At 40.1% G+C, this 17074-nt stretch overlaps 2 protein-coding genes across 9 annotated transcripts in view; one reads left to right on the plus strand and one right to left on the minus strand.

Moving 5' to 3' along the window:
• Positions 1-14296, plus strand: part of LOC140906696 (kinesin-like protein KIF20A) — a 75392-nt gene extending 61096 nt beyond the window's left edge. For 2 of the 5 annotated variants that reach the window (XM_073331128.1, XM_078851529.1), the window contains one exon: positions 10715-11025. In XM_073331128.1, coding sequence (XP_073187229.1) covers positions 10715-10849 — 135 coding nt within the window. In that variant the 3' untranslated portion in view covers positions 10850-11025. Of the gene's footprint in view, positions 1-10714; positions 11026-13877 lie in introns of those variants that run through there. The other 3 variants (XM_073331131.1, XM_073331132.1, XM_078851530.1) reach the window with 3 other exon arrangements.
• Positions 1-17074, minus strand: part of LYN (LYN proto-oncogene, Src family tyrosine kinase) — a 98014-nt gene that overhangs the window by 11209 nt on the left and 69731 nt on the right. For all 4 annotated transcript variants that reach the window (XM_073331136.2, XM_073331137.2, XM_073331134.2 and 1 more), the window contains 2 exons: positions 8036-8189; positions 6435-6566 (listed from right to left, as the gene is read on the minus strand). In XM_073331136.2, the coding sequence (XP_073187237.1) occupies positions 6435-6566; positions 8036-8189 (286 nt within the window). The remainder of the gene's footprint in view (positions 1-6434; positions 6567-8035; positions 8190-17074) is intronic.

Raw genomic sequence — 17074 nt, forward strand, 5'->3', positions numbered from 1 at the left:
TTATATTTTAATTCCCTGCAAATAATTTCTTAAATATTAACACTGGAAATGGGCCTGAGTCGGAAAATTCAGACCCAGATCCAAACATTTCCAAATTTCAGAGATGTTTGGATCCAGGGTTTTGGTTTCAGTTCCAGCACAAAAATAGATCTCAGCTATGAAATCTGGATCTGGATCAGAACTCTTCATTTGGGCCCATGTTTAATATTTGCATTCAATTTTCCATATGGTGAAAAGCATTGAAATGGTCCAAGTTACAACAGTGCAAATGCACTTGCTTTTGAGACTATCAGTGAAATAGGATGTCGTCATAGGACAAGAGTCTCTTGCTGCTACACAAATGCAGAGCAAAGGTTAAGGCGCTTACGGAAAATACAAGTAGAGAGCAAGTCAATGAGACATTTATCTTCCCTGCAGAATGCTCCGATGCTCTATTACAATGACTTTATTTCTGTCAATTTAATAATGTTATCTGATGAGCGTCAGTGCACAAGAACAACAGTTGCTCACCAGGGGCTTCATCCTGCCAGGTGTTAAGCACTCTGGCTCTAATCCCAAAAAGCACGTAAGTGTGTTCCTATTTTTAAGCAGTGAATCGTGCCATTGAATGGGAATGTTCATGTACTTAAGTGCTTTGCTAGATCAGGGCTAGAATGCTCAGCATTTTGCCAGATCAAGCCCTGCACCTTTACCGTTCTGCTACATTCTGAATGCATGGGGCAAATACGCCCATTTTGTGCTTCAGCCAATTTGTGAAAAGCCCACCTGTAAACATGATTTCTAGTTTTCAAGAGAATAATGGGGAGTTCTTTCTTTTAATCAACATTTATTAATGACACATTTTAAGTACACATGCCAAGACACAACATGATGAGCACGTATACAAATGTGTATACTGAATAAATAATATTTCCCAGCTATACAGCTTGATCGGTTGTCATAGATTCTGGTATAAGTTAAAGATACAAAGGAGTAGCAGTGTCTCTCTAATTTTCCAAGACACTGTTATGGGTAGACTATTTCTTAATGAACAGTTTCACCAGAACCATATATTATTTAATTGAAATTCATCCTGAATGCACATCTCTTACACGGTTCATAATCTTATACAGGATGCTAACTTATGAGTCTGAGGCAGTGCTAACAAACATTAGCCGTTAAACTTGGCAGGATGCAGAACCAATTCCTTATGTTGAGCCCTCTTATTTTACTAACATCCAGTATTGGTGATTGTTAGGAGTAACTGATCACAGGTATGGAGGGAGAATCTAGATCTGAAAGGAGGTACGTGTAATAGAGAGCAGATGATGCCATTGAATGTATCCAATATTTGACATATTGTACGATCAGCTGGAAATTAGTTTCTCAACAACTGGTTCAAATTGTTTGCCTACAAAATCAGATATTTGCATTTTATATTTCAAAATAGTTTCTGTAACTATAAGTCCCACTAATCACTTCAAGATTATCAGGAAGTAAAATAGTCATTGAACTTAGAAACAGAGTTCACAAAAACTCAGTTTTCTTGACTGTAAATGCTTTCTGCCAAATTGTATGTTTATACTCCCTTCACACTGGTGTTAACCCCTTGTCAAATATAATTCAAACCATCTCACAGAGCTTTAAACTGACTGCATATAAGACCTTAGATTTAGTTAGCTAGTTTTCAACTATTAGTAAAAAAATGTTGTAAGGTATTCTTACTAGAGCTGATTATTTTTAGTTATTTATTTTATACTATTTATTATTTCTACTCTTGAGGGACTATCTTTGCCTGGCTACTAAATATTGGTAGGACAAAGTTAGGACGTACTTTTCTTCCTGGAGTGTTATAGCCTAGACTTGATCTAACCTGACTAATGTGCTAAGCTGTGTTTTCGCAGCTGTTTGCCGGTCCCACAGTTATTTTGGTTACATGCTGGCTCTTCATATCACATTTTCAATATAAACCAGGAGATTTAACTTTGTATTTTCAATTCTTCAAATGAAACAAAGATTATTATATATATATATATATATATACACACACACACACACACCAGTTTGTGCAGATTTGTGCTGGAGAAAGCTCTTGGGAGCCTTTTAAAACCTGCCAACAGTGTGATGTAAGGGTTGGAGTTCCCCTTCCAATCTCTGGCTACAATTAATTCATCCCTGACATATATGAATTATCTATGTAGCTCATAAAAATACCTGCAAAGAATTACTATTTTTCCAGTGGGATGCATCAGACTGCACTGGGTGTTAGGTATTTTTTAAAAAAAATAAAACAAAACAAAAAAAGTTCTCGGGGGGGATATTGTCCACACGTTTCTCAAAGGACACCCTTTCTCTCACTAGTTTAAAATCAAACGGGTGGAATGCTGTACTGTACTGTCAATATACTCCACATATTTTCCTGGAACAAAGCATAAATGGCAGCATGGCACTGCTTTTATGGAGGTAAAGATGGAAAATAGAATTTGTTGCGAAACTTTAAAACAAACATTTTTTGTGAGGTTCTAGGTTTTTCTTTTAATCAGGGCTAGAAGCTTTTACATTTCACAATTATAATTCATCTTAATAGCAAACTTCACGATACCCACGGATAGGTAAATTGGGTGACCCTCAAAATGTTAAGCGTTTGAGTTCAGTTATGATAAGCATATGTATCAGACTACCTCAGCTTTAGGGAGGATACCACAAATCGTCCAACCACACACAACTTCCACCTGATACTTTCTTGAGGAAGTGGCGCCTAATGGTTGATTAACTCACGCTAGTATGTTGAGTGGGTGTCTGCTGGGCCTGCTACCCATTCACATATTCAGGCCCTTATCTAACAAAGCGTTTAAACATGATTAACTTTAAACATGTGAACAGTCCCACTGACTTCAGTACTTCTTGACTTCAATGGGACCACTCGTGCTTAAGTGGTTTGCTGGATCAGAGTCTTCAGGAGCACTGAACATACCTACATTCGCTCTATCTTTTCTGGAGGTGACCTGGTCAGTACATTTTCCCCCTGTTCTAATCTGATGGAGACTCACCCTTCCCCCTCTTTCTCATTAGAGGAGCAACTGGAAAGTCTGGCCCCCCTAATGGAGTTGGGGATGGCAGGCCTGCTCCCACCATTCTAGCCCAGCGGGGCTTGAACTCTCTGTTCTAGCCCTTTGAAGCTTCATGCAGTCTGGGACGCAAAGCTCCGAAACGCTTGTACAGTGGTGCTTTGAGTGTTTTCAGAGTTTAAACAGCCAGAGCTGTAGGACCTAGCAGAAGGCATTGCTGGGAACTCCTATGCTTGAATGGGTATCTGCAGCTGTCAACTACCCTGGAATATATTAAGAAGGAAGATGGAAGGCCTCTAGGATTCTTCTTCCTCAAAACTATACCATCCAGTAAGCAGTAAGTGCAGATGGTGGGTACATAGGAGTGTGGTTAAACTTCCCAACTTTCCCTCAGGAAGATGGGTGATTCTTAAGTGAACTCTTCAGAACCTCAAAAGGTGAAGCTCAGTGTGTATTTACACAATGGCATTCTGCTTCCTGGAGTGCTTGTGGGAGTTGTTAAATGATGCATGAGCCAGGGGAAATAGATGAATAATTATATATTGTGGTGGAGCACCAGTTCAGCTATAGTTAAGGCTGAGAACCTCTTCCTGTTTAAAGGCTGACTTTTCTAAGTGTTCTAAACTCTGCTTGCTTACTTAGATTGGTTTGAAATTTCCTGTGCCTCATGGAGCTACAGGGTAGGGAAATGGTCCAAATGTGGGGTCATTTGAGCAAGGGGCTCCCTCGATACAGCCCTTTGGGGAAAAAAGCATTTCATAAAGTCTACAGATTCAGATTTTTTTGTTGGTTTTTTTTTTTTTTGCACACACCTGGGGCTCAAACCATGGCTCTGGTCATCCCCCCAGCGGCTCTTGCTCACTGAACAATTTATCTCAGCTAGTGCATGGCATCCACTTCCCCTTTGGGGAAGCAATATTGAAAACATTATTAAAGGAACAGTCTAGCTTTCTAGAATGGAACGACAAACACTCACAGGCCAAACAGACTGCAATGTACATGTGCAGAAAAAGACTAGGCAAGAGAGTTTCCAGCCAGCCTGGTCTCACATGACCTTGATGGCTCGAGGAGACCTCCGGTGGACCTAGAACCTGAGCTAAACCCCAGCACTGTAACTTCAGACTGTACCCTTGGCAGAAGTCTGAGGAAGATCTGTAGGCATGTTGCTGCTATCTGCTTCTGCACAGTGACAGTTCTTGGTTTTTTGTTTTTAACTTCCGGGAAATATAATCGGACTACAGCAGATCATTCAGAAGTGGATCATACTATTTTCCAAAAGAAATGACACATACATTTGCTGCACAGTGCAGGGGATGTAGGGAGTGCAGGGAGATGAGAGGAGATTAAGGGGTAGAAGAGTAGAGTGGAATGAGGTAGGGGTGTTTAGGGCTGCAGCAAGGGGAGGGAGTGGGGCTTGCGGGCTCAGGTCAGGGTGGGGATGGACACTAGGATTTGGGACATGACGATAGGTGGCAGTGGGAGGATTAGGAGAAAGGGGGCTGTCAGCCTCACATTTTTCCCTGCTGTGTATGCCGGGATCCGGAGGGGCCCCTAGCGTCTCCCTCTGCCCCCCCCATCTGTGTGCCAGGACCGGAGGGGTCCTGCCACTCTCTCCCTGGCCCCTCCTGGGCTTGCCCTTCTGGGTGGTCTGAGACTTTTTCCCTGCCCTTGTGTGTGCACTGGGATTTGGGGGCCCTGCCTCTCCAGGGCATGGTCTGAACCCCTCTCCCTGCTCCCTGTCTGTGTACCAGAATCTAGAAACCCTGAAAATAACACCAATTTAAACCTTTGAAAACCAGGAAATACAGTCTGTGCTAATGCAACCTTAACTCTGCCCTCTTTGAGATCCTCCCCAATACACCCATACCATTTATACTTGCACTCTGCTTTTGTAGATAGTGCAGAACACTCAGGGGACAAGGCACGTCACCATGTGAGATAGAGCCTAACACCTTCTATTTGCTGAGGTGCGATGTACTGAAGAAGAGCTACCTACGCCTGCCCTTTACTCAAACACAGCCCACGCCACAACCCTTATAAACAACCCTAAATTTTACAGCCCCTTCACCCTTATACACAGGATGCCATCTCATACTATACTTCCATTTACCCACAGACCATGCTCGTACCCCACCTCACTGTCCCCAAGGCGAGAAGACACTTCTGCCCCACTATTGGCATAAGCTACATAGCCCATTGCTGAAATGAGGCATACTGGATCTCTCAAGGCACCTCTTTTCACACTGGGAAGAAGACAGGGAGCAAAGCTTAACTGCCCCCACACAAAAATAGCCGCCGTGTTCGCCCCCTCCCCCCCCGGTCTTCTCATATCACAATCACACATCCCACAAGTTGGTCCAACTAATCCTGCCACCATGCCACACAGCTAGACCAACACCATGAACTGAGCTGCTGTGCATGCAAATAATTCCCAGTGGCTCCTGCCAGCTCCAGAGTGCAGAGTTAAGGTTGTGTTAGCATCACCATTACTTTCACTCTTTACTTCCTGGTTTTCAGCTGTTTTGAGTTTTGCTGTGCTTGACGTTCTGGAAAGGCATGAGGTACCACAAGGCAACCTTAATTGTGCGTTAACGAAGGTTTTTGTTAGTCATATCTATCTATCTAACACCTTTATACAAGGTTTTTCTGTTTGCTTAACCCAGGGAAACTACGTAACTAATGCATTTTCCCGTAAAAATATCTTCAAACAAAAACAGATCAACACTAGGTTGCTTAATGAGGTCTGCCTAATGTAAGAAACCTCCAGCGTAGCCTTATGTCCCAGCTACCTTATCATCTAAGTGCCAATATTCCAATGGGAAATCAGCCCTTCTCTAGATTCCGCTTTCCTGTTCTTTTGTAGCGTCTAATGCTGACAAAATATTATGACTGTTTATGTAACAGCAGAATTGCTTAGTAGGTTTCATTTGAAATTCCACCTCTTCAAGAGCAACATTTCATTACTCACAAATAGCACTGATACACAGCCCTAGAACGTGTAACATCACCGGTCTAGTCGATCATTAAACCATGTGAAGTGAGCTTTGGGAAATCAGGCTTAGTGACAGTTACTGGAAGTCAGCATTTACGACAATTTTAACATCATTGGAGTACATAAACCAGTGCAGGGTTTGTATTTTAGATTACACATAACTTGCTGATTTAAAGCTCCCAAAAAGTTGCATGCAGTGTTAGGTACATATAAAATGGCTGAGAGTTTTCAAAATTCTTTGATCTAGCCTGCAGTATGCACCCTTCAGGTCCACAATGCTGCCATTATTGTAAGATATTCACTTCCCCCCCCCTCAGTTAACTATTTTCTGTGACTCTTCAAAAGAGCATCAAAATATGAATACCATGTAATGATATATAAACAAATGTCCATACCTGGATAAGGGATTTTTCCAAAGGTAACAATTTCATTCAGAAGAATTCCAAAGGACCACACGTCAGACTTAATAGTAAAGGAACCAAAGTTAATTGCTTCTGGTGCTGTCCATTTAATAGGGAATTTTGCACCTAAGAAACAATACATTCTCAATTAACCAAGAACATATGTTGCTTGAAAAATATAACTACTAACATATCTTATAGACTCACCTATTATTTCCATTAAGTATAGGGTATACAGTGAGCATTTAGTACAAAATCCTGTCTTTATCTTAGGGGACTCAGAAGGTACTAGCTCCTCTTCCTGTCCAAGAGTTATTGTACAGATGCAGTGCTTAATTTGTGCCAGGGCTGAGCCCTGGCACCTCTAGGCTTGGCAGTTCATAGCCCCGGCACTTCTGGGCTTGCTGCATCAGTTATGAATGTAAAAAAATTGCTTGAGTCCTAGCACCTCTTTCATTACAAACTAAGCACTGTACAGATGGAGCCACCATGATGTACTCTCACACACCCTGTGTGTCTCCTGGAAGTCTCAGAGAAGTTAATCGAATTTGGGATTTTCAAAGGAACCTAAGGGTCAAAGGAGTCAGGAACTCAGTATCTAACTTCTTTAGTTTCCTTTTCCAATCCCACCCTGAATGGGCACGAGATTGAACTAATCTATTCTCTCACCCCAGAGGTTGTTTCAGACCAACCGGAATGATCGTGTGGGGAAAACTTTTCGCAGACATGAAATGCTATTCCTGCATGAGTGAACGGAAGACTTCATTCTGTGGTGTTGTCAGCCCAACACCTTTCACAACTACTACATTTACTTACAAATTTAGAAGGAAAAAATAAAAATTACACATCACTTTTCAACCCACCAGTGTCTATGCTCTGTTGTCCCCTACATTTATCAGTTCAGAATAAAGATGAGAGTTTTCATGTAATGGTTGTGCCACTCAAATAGTTTGCATCGCTGTCATTACCTCTAACTAACTCCACTCCATATATAGAATCTTGACTTCCCTGGGAGTTTTGCCTTTGTAAGAAATGCAGAATTAGGCAGGTCTACACCTCCAATATAATGTTTAATTGATTTAATCCTCTGTTTCATGTCCAACTATGTTACACAAGCAAGCTGTTGCAGAGCGAATCTAACCATATTTTAAAATCCTCTCACTTCTACTTACCACCTCTATTGTGGAAAGGATGTTCAAGCATGTCTCATTTATGCATTTGAGGATAAAACGAATACTAACATTTTCTCTTAGCAATTAAGAAAAACTCAGTTCACTGTCTAATTCAACAAGATGAAAAGCTTTGCTATATTATGCCGAATAGTTTATTAGTTTGATTTGTAACATTTATTGTGTTGCTTAAAGCAGGTACAAACTGTACTTTTCATAAACTTTCTAGTTTGAACAATCTAGAACGAGGGGACAGAGTAATTTTTAAGAACAGCGTTGTCATTAGAACACCGTATTTAACAAATTATTCTGGCATTTTTCACTCTGTGCTATGTGCTTCTCATTTTTATGTTAAACAAATGCCTAAATCTGTGGCTCTTAACAGAATGAGTTTTACAGAGCTGAAAAATATACATGAATACTTACCTTCCCGTGCTGTATATTCATTATCTTCAATTACTCTGGCTAGTCCAAAATCAGCAATTTTGCACATCAGTGACTCCGAAACCAGAACGTTAGCTGCTCTCAGATCTCTATGAATATAGTTTTTCCTTTCTATGTATGCCATTCCTTCTGCAATCTGTAAAAAGAGTAGTGCTTTCATTTTTGGTATTTTTGCAGCACACTGTACCATCCTAAGCAATTATGAGCTCTTCTTCTTTACCACATCAGTACCCCTTAGTTAATGATTATAGCATCAACTATGTGCTGAGCATTTTACATATATATGGGGGCAAAGTCCCTGCCCAGGAAAGCTTTTAGCATACGGGCCAATCCTGCAAATCCTCATTCACAATAGACAGCTCAGTGATTCCAAAAGGACTGCTTGTGTGAATAAGTGTTTGCAGGATTGGAGCCTCCACAGCCACATCCAGTTACAGTCCCTGATTGGGCAGAGAATTTAAGCATATGCTAAGTCCCACTGAATTCAGTTAGGCATGTGTTTAGGAGCCTTCCTGAATCAGGGCCTTCATACTAATAAAGAAATATTAAAATTATGTTGTGAGATTTCTTCCCCAAAAATTCCCTATTGAAAAACTGGTGATAAATTAACATGTTCAAATAATAAAATGGAATAGGATTAATAAATAAATAAAAGCTTTGTATGGATTTCCTCTTACAAAGTGTCCCTTTTAAATGGGAGATTAGGCAAGAAAGTAGACTTTGAAGTGTAAACAAAACTGCAAATTATAAGAATATAAGAATGGCCATACTGGGTCAGACCAATGGTCCATCTAGTATCCTGTCTTCCAACAGTGGCCAATGCCAGGTGCTTCAGAGGGAATGAACAGAACAGGTAATCATCAAGTGATCCATCCCATGTCACCCATTCCCAGCTTCTGGCAAACAGAAGCTAGGGATACCATCGCTGCCCACCTTGGCTGATAGCCATTGATGGACCTATCCTCCATGAATTTATCTCGTTCTTTTTTGGACCCTATTATAGTCTTGGCCTTCACAACATCCTCTGGCAAAGAGTTCCACAGGTTGCTAATATATTATCTAATACAAATTTGAACATTTTCAAGAAAATTATCATACAGACCTCAACTAGCTTTGTGCTTATTCCCATTTACTGTATGCATCTGTTCATACACTAGGAATGTTTGGCAAAATCCTGCTCTTATGTACCCTAATTTCATAGGTAAACAAAGAAAAAATAGTAAATTTGTTTCATAACTATCCAAACCAAATTAAAAGTGGTAAATATTTTGGCAATTATCAGAGATGATTTTTCAGAATTTGCCAAGATCATTACTTCATTTTTAAAATGGTGTGTGAAAACATAGGGTGAGATACTCATACTCCACCAAAGTGTGTCCTAGTTGCTGTAGAGGACAATAAAACTTGCACACTTGGAAAGCCGCTGCCAAACAAGGAGCCCGGGTATACAGACTAATCTGCTCTGATACTGCTATTCCAAAATTCCTGTGGATGGTATGTTAGAATGCCCTTCCTATTGTATGGGGAAAACACGGCTGTCTGTCTGTCTGTCTGTTCTGTGGGTATGCTGGGGTAGGAAGAGAACATAGGAAACTTTTTCCAACCCCAATCCACCCATGCATTAGCGGTGTCCTTGTCAGTGCTGGAAAGTTAGCACCAGTCTGCATGTTGTGTGGCTGCCCTTGAACTGCCACAGGTGTACAGGAGCTTGCTCTATTTTGTGCTAGACAGAGCATCTGACTCTAATTTAAAAAAAAAAATTAGACACTTCTGCTAATCACATAAAAAAGTCCCTGACAGGCAAGCCAAGTGCATTGGCAAGCATTTATAACAGCAATTGCACACTCTTTGTTCCTCTTTTTTGGGGGCAGGCAATGGAAAAATAACAGCATTTCCACCCCCCATGAGCATTTTCTTATAAACCAATGTACTGCTGCCGTGCTGCTTCTTTCATACAAGCGTGTGCAGTTTCAGTTGTAAAACAGAAATAAAGGTTCTCATGCTGAACCAAAAAAAAAGGATTTTTACCAATATTTTGCGATGAACAGAATGCATGTGTGAGAATTTTTCATATCCACAAATAACATGAAAGGAGTAGCTGATATAGCTTGCACTACTTGCTGCAAAGGATCTTTTTCGGAGACCTACAGGCTGGCCATAAGTTGGGATAGTGAATTCTGTGCCCCTAGCCCCATACAAAGTTGGATTAATTGGGTTTTGGGAGGAAGCAGAGAGCAAACTATAATTGGTACTGATGTCGGTTTTATCTGGTTTGACAGTAACTCAGCTGACAGGCAGCAAAGTGCACCAATGTCACTGAAGGAATTAACTTTCCTATCATTCCCCTGCACACATTAACAGGAATGGTCAATGTGGCATAGTGAACAGGACAACTCTGTGGGATACAGACTGTGATGGGGACTTTTAATTTTTATATGTACTTCCACAACCCTGCCTGCAATATCCCAGTAAAGCTGTAGGAAGGAACTTAAAAAAGAAAAGAAAAGAAAACACAATAAAATATTGGGGCCAGATCCTTTGACATCAATAGGGCTGATTTACACCAGTTGAGGATCTGGCCCTTTATTTAAAAAAAAAAAGAATCCATTACATTTTGAACAATTTTGAACACAAAATTACTCTTTTTCCATGACATTTCAGGACAATCTTTTGCCTGCACTGAATCACGTGGAAGTTCAAAAACCAGACTCCTTCCTAGCAATTATTTCCCTCTCCATCAACTCCTCCATTACTCTGGACTTCCCCAAGCCTGAGAGCATTGCTTTTGAGAAGTGAGAGAAATACACTTCTGTATTGTAATTTAAATGAATTATTACTAAGAGTTCTGTATTAATATGCCTAGTAAGGAATCTATTTGTAAAAAAAAACATTTCCTGAATCTTTTTTGTTGTCTGTTGTTACAGACATAGTTGCTGACAGGTATTTTGAAATAAATTACCAAATTAATTGAAACTGGCATGATTATATTGTATTATTTTGACAAATAAAATATGCAGAGTTTTGCAGAATTTTAAAATATTGTGTGCAGAATTTTTAATTTTTTGGCGCAGAATTCCCCCAGGAGTAAAGAGAGGGCGAGAAGCAAAGTAACTGAAAAATGGTTTATACTTTTACACAAATAAACAATGCTCAGGTGTGGCATAATCCACTGTCCATCAGAGGTGGTGACACAGAGGTTCAACCACTAAACAGGAGATTCCACAAGCATTGTAAAAACTGTATATTCCAATAATAATAATAATAAACAATAATAATAATAATAATAATAATAAACTGAGTTTCATTGACAAACCATGGGAGTTATATGTAAAAATCAAGTAATGAGCATGAAAAGGGAAAATGAAGTCACTCTCGCCCACTCACGTAAAGATAGTTTACACACAAAAATCAGCAGCCAAACAGCTGTTGTTCAGCTACATGCAAACTCTAGATAGGACTATGAGGTTGGCTTTGGTTTTGATTTTATTGCCTATATGGTAGGTAGGGTTGCCAATTTTGGTTGGACATATTCCTGGAGGTTTCATCACATGACAATCTTTAATTCTGGGACAATCCTGGAGGGTTGGCAACCCTAGTTAGGATATGGAGTACTTCCACACTTTCCACATATACTGGATGACTATGATTATTAAACAAATAGTATTCCCCCCCTTTAAATAATTATTGCCAGGCTTTCAGGACAATATTTTTTTAAAAAATAAAATCCAATCTTCAAACAGTAAAACTATGTACATAGCATCAGAATGTTGAACGATCCAGCATCCTGTGGCAGACATAAACCATTCCATAAACCAGCCTCCCTACTGCAAAGCTACATAGAAAAGTACACAGTAAATCAGGCTCAACATTGCATAGGACTGGGAGCCAGCATTCTTTTCTCAGCTCTGCCACTGATTTGTTTTGTGATCTTAGACTAGCTTCATACTGTAATCTCTGTCTCAGTTCCCTCCTCTGTAAAACTGGGAAGATGCTTGAGTCAGCCACAGGGGTGTTGTGGAAAATTAATTAGTAAGTGTATGTAGAGCAGTTTCAAAATGAAAAGCACTATTACGAGTGCTAAATAAAATGACTGCTGAAAGATAATGGTAGATAAACCAGACAGTACTGAATGTTGCTGGAGCTAGTAGCATGAAAGAGCAGACAAGGCTGAAGAACCTCGGAGCCCTGATTGCGCTGTGTTTCAATTCACACACAGTCCTCTTTCCGTTCTTATGGTTTCCATTCCAGAAAGGTGTATAATCTTTTTCGCAGTAGTGTTTTCTCTAACATGTGATTTCAGCATGGTTTGCAATGCTGTCTGTGGCATGTTAACTTACAGATAATGTGCATTTAATGGCATGTTAAACACATGCTCCTTTTTTGTTTCTAGGCTGTATGTAAAAATATGAATTCCTGGTGTTACCAAACTGTATTTGATTGGGCTCAGTATTGTTGTTTCACTTCAAAATTCCCCCAAGTCAATGGGTCTTCAGGCTGACACTCTTAAGACATGTCAGTTTCATAGCCAAGGGTACACAAGGGAGCAATGTGGCCAGGATCATGCCCAACTGCTTTTGACTGCCCTATGGATGAGGTACCCATTTGCAGCTGCATGAATGAACCTGAGCTGGCTTTTTAGTGTGAGATCAAGCAAGACTCAAACCCCTGACCTACAAGATTGTAGTCAAGCACCTTAATCAGCCACTGCACCTATGTGAACCTCATATTTCAGATGAGCCTTTAAATTCTCCCTCTTAGATTTAATAAATGGCTTTTTAAAAAAAGTTTAAAATTAAGGTTCTTATCCTCTGCTACTGTCAAACTGTATAGATTGCAAGTCAGGAATGTGTGTGTAAAGATGGCTTAACTGTCTGCTGTACATTATCCTGATTCTGCAGAGACAGAGTAACCAAAGAGCTGCTCTGATTTGCCCTGGCTGCTCTGAGAGTCTGAAGACACAGCTGGGGATCAGTATTGAACTGGGGCATCCCAGTCATATTCCCTTATCCCTACTCTGTTGCAGCAGGGAGAAGAGTGGCGCTGTAGCTCACGAAAGCTAATGCTCAAATAAATTGGTTAGTCTCTAAGGTGCCACAAGTACTCCTTTTCTTTTTACGAATACAGACTAACAGGGCTGCTACTCTGAAACCTGTCATAAAAGCCATTGTCAGTTGTATACTACCAGAGACACCCTTAAACTGGGGTCATACTCCTGGGCCAGATATACCAAACTTCAGGGTCTGAGTGAACTGACAGGGCAGTGCAAAGCAGCCACACTACACAGGGAGAATCTGGTGTGTCTAGGTTGTAAAAAAAGCCAATAGTGCAGCTGGATTTTGAGGTTTAAACTGTTGGTGGCATAACTCTGGAAGAGTTCTATTTTGGGCTGGGGGGTTGGGAGGAAGAGAATTATTATCTTGTTCTAAGAGCACCCTCCAGTCCTGAAGGGCCTTCAGTGAGGGGGCATGGTACTGATCACACTAAATGGGATTTTTATTAGCCTAGAATTAACCACAACCAGATTCCTTTAAGTAATGTTGTGATCCATGACCAGAAAGGGTTAAGCATCCTGCAGGATAAATGACTAAAATTCAACCCTTAAAAACATATGGGGAGATAATGTTTGTGTTTTTGTGTATTTATATTGGTATATATATTGGTAGAGGTCAACAATGTAATTCAGGCTACCAGTCTGAAAAATGTAATCAAACACTCCATGTCTATGCTGTATTCTGTTAATTCAGAGATCAAAAGAACATTTTAACATTTAAATGAACTGTAAATATAGGATATCGCTGTATTCATCTCTCTTTGAAATGTACAGCAAATCATCTGCCAATGGTGGAAAAACAGGCAATTGCCTTATGTTGATCTGTGTGAATAATTACCAGCTATGCTTAGGAACTGGGTCCACTTCAAAGCCCACGAGTGCCTATTGTTCGACTAAGGACTCCGACCTGTCAAAGAAGGCCTGGAATTGTATAAAAGACCTTTGGGTCCCACTCCTTTTTATCTCAGATCTGCTTGAGATTTCACGCAGCAGAAGCCTAAGCCTAAGCCAAAGCCATAAAGACTGAGATCCCAGTTCTGACTGGACCGCCCTGAATACAAACATTGGACTATAATGTATAGACTATTTCTGAAAGAACTCTTTGCATCTACAAAGCTCTCCATCTCTGTTATGAATCTGAATCTCAAGACTGACTCATGTCTGTATGTATACTGTTCTTTTAACCAACTCTCTCTCCCTTTTCTTTTTAAATAAATTTTAGTTTAGTTAATAAGTATTGGCTGTAAGCGTGTATTTGGGAAAGGTCTGGAATATTCATTACCCTGGGAGGTAATGTATCCGATCCTTTGGGATTGGTAGAACCTTTTCTATATGATTAATAAGATTTTCAGAAATCCCCCTCATACCTGACTTGGGTGTCTAGGTGGAGGTCTGAGGCTCGGTTACTTTAAGGGAATTGTGTTGTTGACTTCTGAGAAACCAGTGTGGTACTATAGAAGCTGTTTTGTGCTGGCTTGGTAAATCTAAGGATTGGAATATATCCACCACTTTTGGGGATTGCCTGCCCCATTCTGTGCAGTTCACCCGAATTGAGTGACCTCAGCTGGCTGCCCTGGGATCTGGTCACAAATGTCTAGCCAATGGAAGAAATAGTGATCAAGTGGACTTAGTTTACGTAAAAAAAATAATTAAGATTTAATCCTGGTGTGACCAAGATGTTAATTGGTTAGCAGCATGGTGAACAATGATGGCAGTCTACAGCTCTTCAGAAACGTACTCCAGGTTTGGTTTTGGTTTTTACAACTTATTAAAGAGGCCTTTTATAATATTTATTTTCATTTTGTATCAATGTTTATGTTAAAGAGGTGAGCAAAAACTTGGGCAGGGAAGGCTGCACTGTATTCTTCTAGCTTTGGTCAGCTGCTTTGTATTCTAAACAGAGCAAAACGCCCACACAAAACTAAGGAAGATGAAACCGAGTAGTTTGTTGGGCAATCATTTACCAGAATGTAATGTTACCCACCAAAAAAAAAGGAACAGGAAAAAAAAAACCTGAGACCTCTAATGCTGGATAAGAGTGATGACAAAATAATTGCTACATGTCTCTTCCGGTTTATTTTATTTTATTCCTACTGAAAAAGGGTTAGAACATTGACCCAAGATTTTGGGGATTTTTGGTTTGTGTCTCTCATGAACAGGAGTTGGTTCAATAAAAGACATCATCTCCTCACCATGTCTCTCTCAAATCCTGGGACCAACACAGCTACAATTACACTGCATAGAACAATGAATTTACAAACTCGGACTGGGTGGTTAAACAGGTCTGAATAAGATTTACAATAACGATGCTTTGAACATTTCAAAATGGAGGACCGAGCACATTCAGTAGGAATTCTGTTAAGAGTTATCTATGCAGTTAAAGATGGATGCTGTATGTGTATGCAGCTAGCTAACTGCAGTAAATGGTTAAAGGAATTTGGAAACTCAGCTCTTGAAGCCAAAGGAGATTATAAAGTACACTGGGTCACTAGCTTTGGAGCAAGAGGTTATGGAGCTTGTAAACACAAGCACATGTGAGCTCTGAAACTAGGGAAATGTCATCACCTGGCAACTTCAGGAGCCCATTAGCTTAGGATCAAGCATAAGATCCACTAATGAAGCAAATAGAGCTTGTTAGCTGTGCTAGTTAACATTGCTATGTAGGAAGCGGTTGTCAGCTGTGAATGGAGACAGGAGAGCATAAACATTCTGCATGCTGATTAGCTTCGGACTGTTATATTAACAAGCTTTGCTAGCATAGCTTGCAAAAGGAGGTGGTGGAATATGTACAGTTTCCAAACTGATGAATGGAGACTAAAGAATGTACGGCACCTTGGAATTGCTCAATAACATTGCTGACAAGCAGAAGAGTTTACAGGAGGTGGTACTTCTTGTAAATTGCATTAGCGACTGAGCACCAGACTAAGGAAATTGTCAGCTGATGTGTTACTAGCTGTGCAAGACAAATAGTAGTATAACAAGAAGCTAGCAAGGGAATCTGTGAAAGACAATTCAGTTCTGATTTTTGCTTCTCCATTATTATTCCAAACATCCTTTCTGGCATACTCTATATCTTTGGTGCCCAGTTCTATACTGCTGAATTCAACAAAAGACTCTGTACCCTTTCTTTCCTCTCCTGCTGGTAACAGCTCACCATACTCGATTACTCTTGTTACAGTGTGTATGGTAACACCCATTGTTTCATGTTCTCTGTGTATATAAATCTCCCCACTGTATTTTCCACTGAATGCATCCGATGCAGTGAGCTGTAGCTCACGAAAGCTTATGCTCAAATAAATCTGTTAGTCTCTAAGGTGCCACAAGTCCTCCTTTTCTTTGTACCCTGTTTTGATGTTGGTGCTTAGTAGCATCAGTTGTAGGTAAAATTGAAAAACAGATGCCTTTATAACAAAACACTCTGGTTTCACACACTCATGACACTCATCCTTAAAGGCCAAAAATCTCTGTGATTGGACTCTAGCAAAAGGTGATTTCCCCACCTCCTCCCTCCATCCTCCTCAAACAACCCCATCACCCCCACAACCTGGAACATGGACAGCACCCTTCCAGAGGGTGAAGGTAAAATTTTCCCATTTTAAAAATTTCTAATAAATTTTCTTTAGGCAAAGCTAAAGCAAAAACGACTAAAGATTTGAACTTTGTATAGACTTAGTTCTCAGTGAAGAGTTGAAAAGTTGCTTGTTGTTTCTTTTTCATTTCATTTTTTTATTTGACAAAGATATGACTGTTTTAAATGTGTGTGCTAAGGATAGGCAGCAGAAAGTTTCCTGAAGTCTACAGGTGACCACTAAAACAAAGGTGCACTGGCATGCGTGTACTATGAAATATGTGTTTAGCTATTATTATTTGGGGGTGGTTCAATGAACTTACATGCTCTGCTAACAAAGCAGCAGAATTATGGCTGTATTATTAGGCTCTAGGTTTAGAGATCAAAATAATTGTACATGTGA

The sequence above is a fragment of the Lepidochelys kempii genome, chromosome 2 (assembly GCF_965140285.1).
Source record: "Lepidochelys kempii isolate rLepKem1 chromosome 2, rLepKem1.hap1, whole genome shotgun sequence".
Classification (NCBI taxonomy): domain Eukaryota; kingdom Metazoa; phylum Chordata; order Testudines; family Cheloniidae; genus Lepidochelys; species Lepidochelys kempii.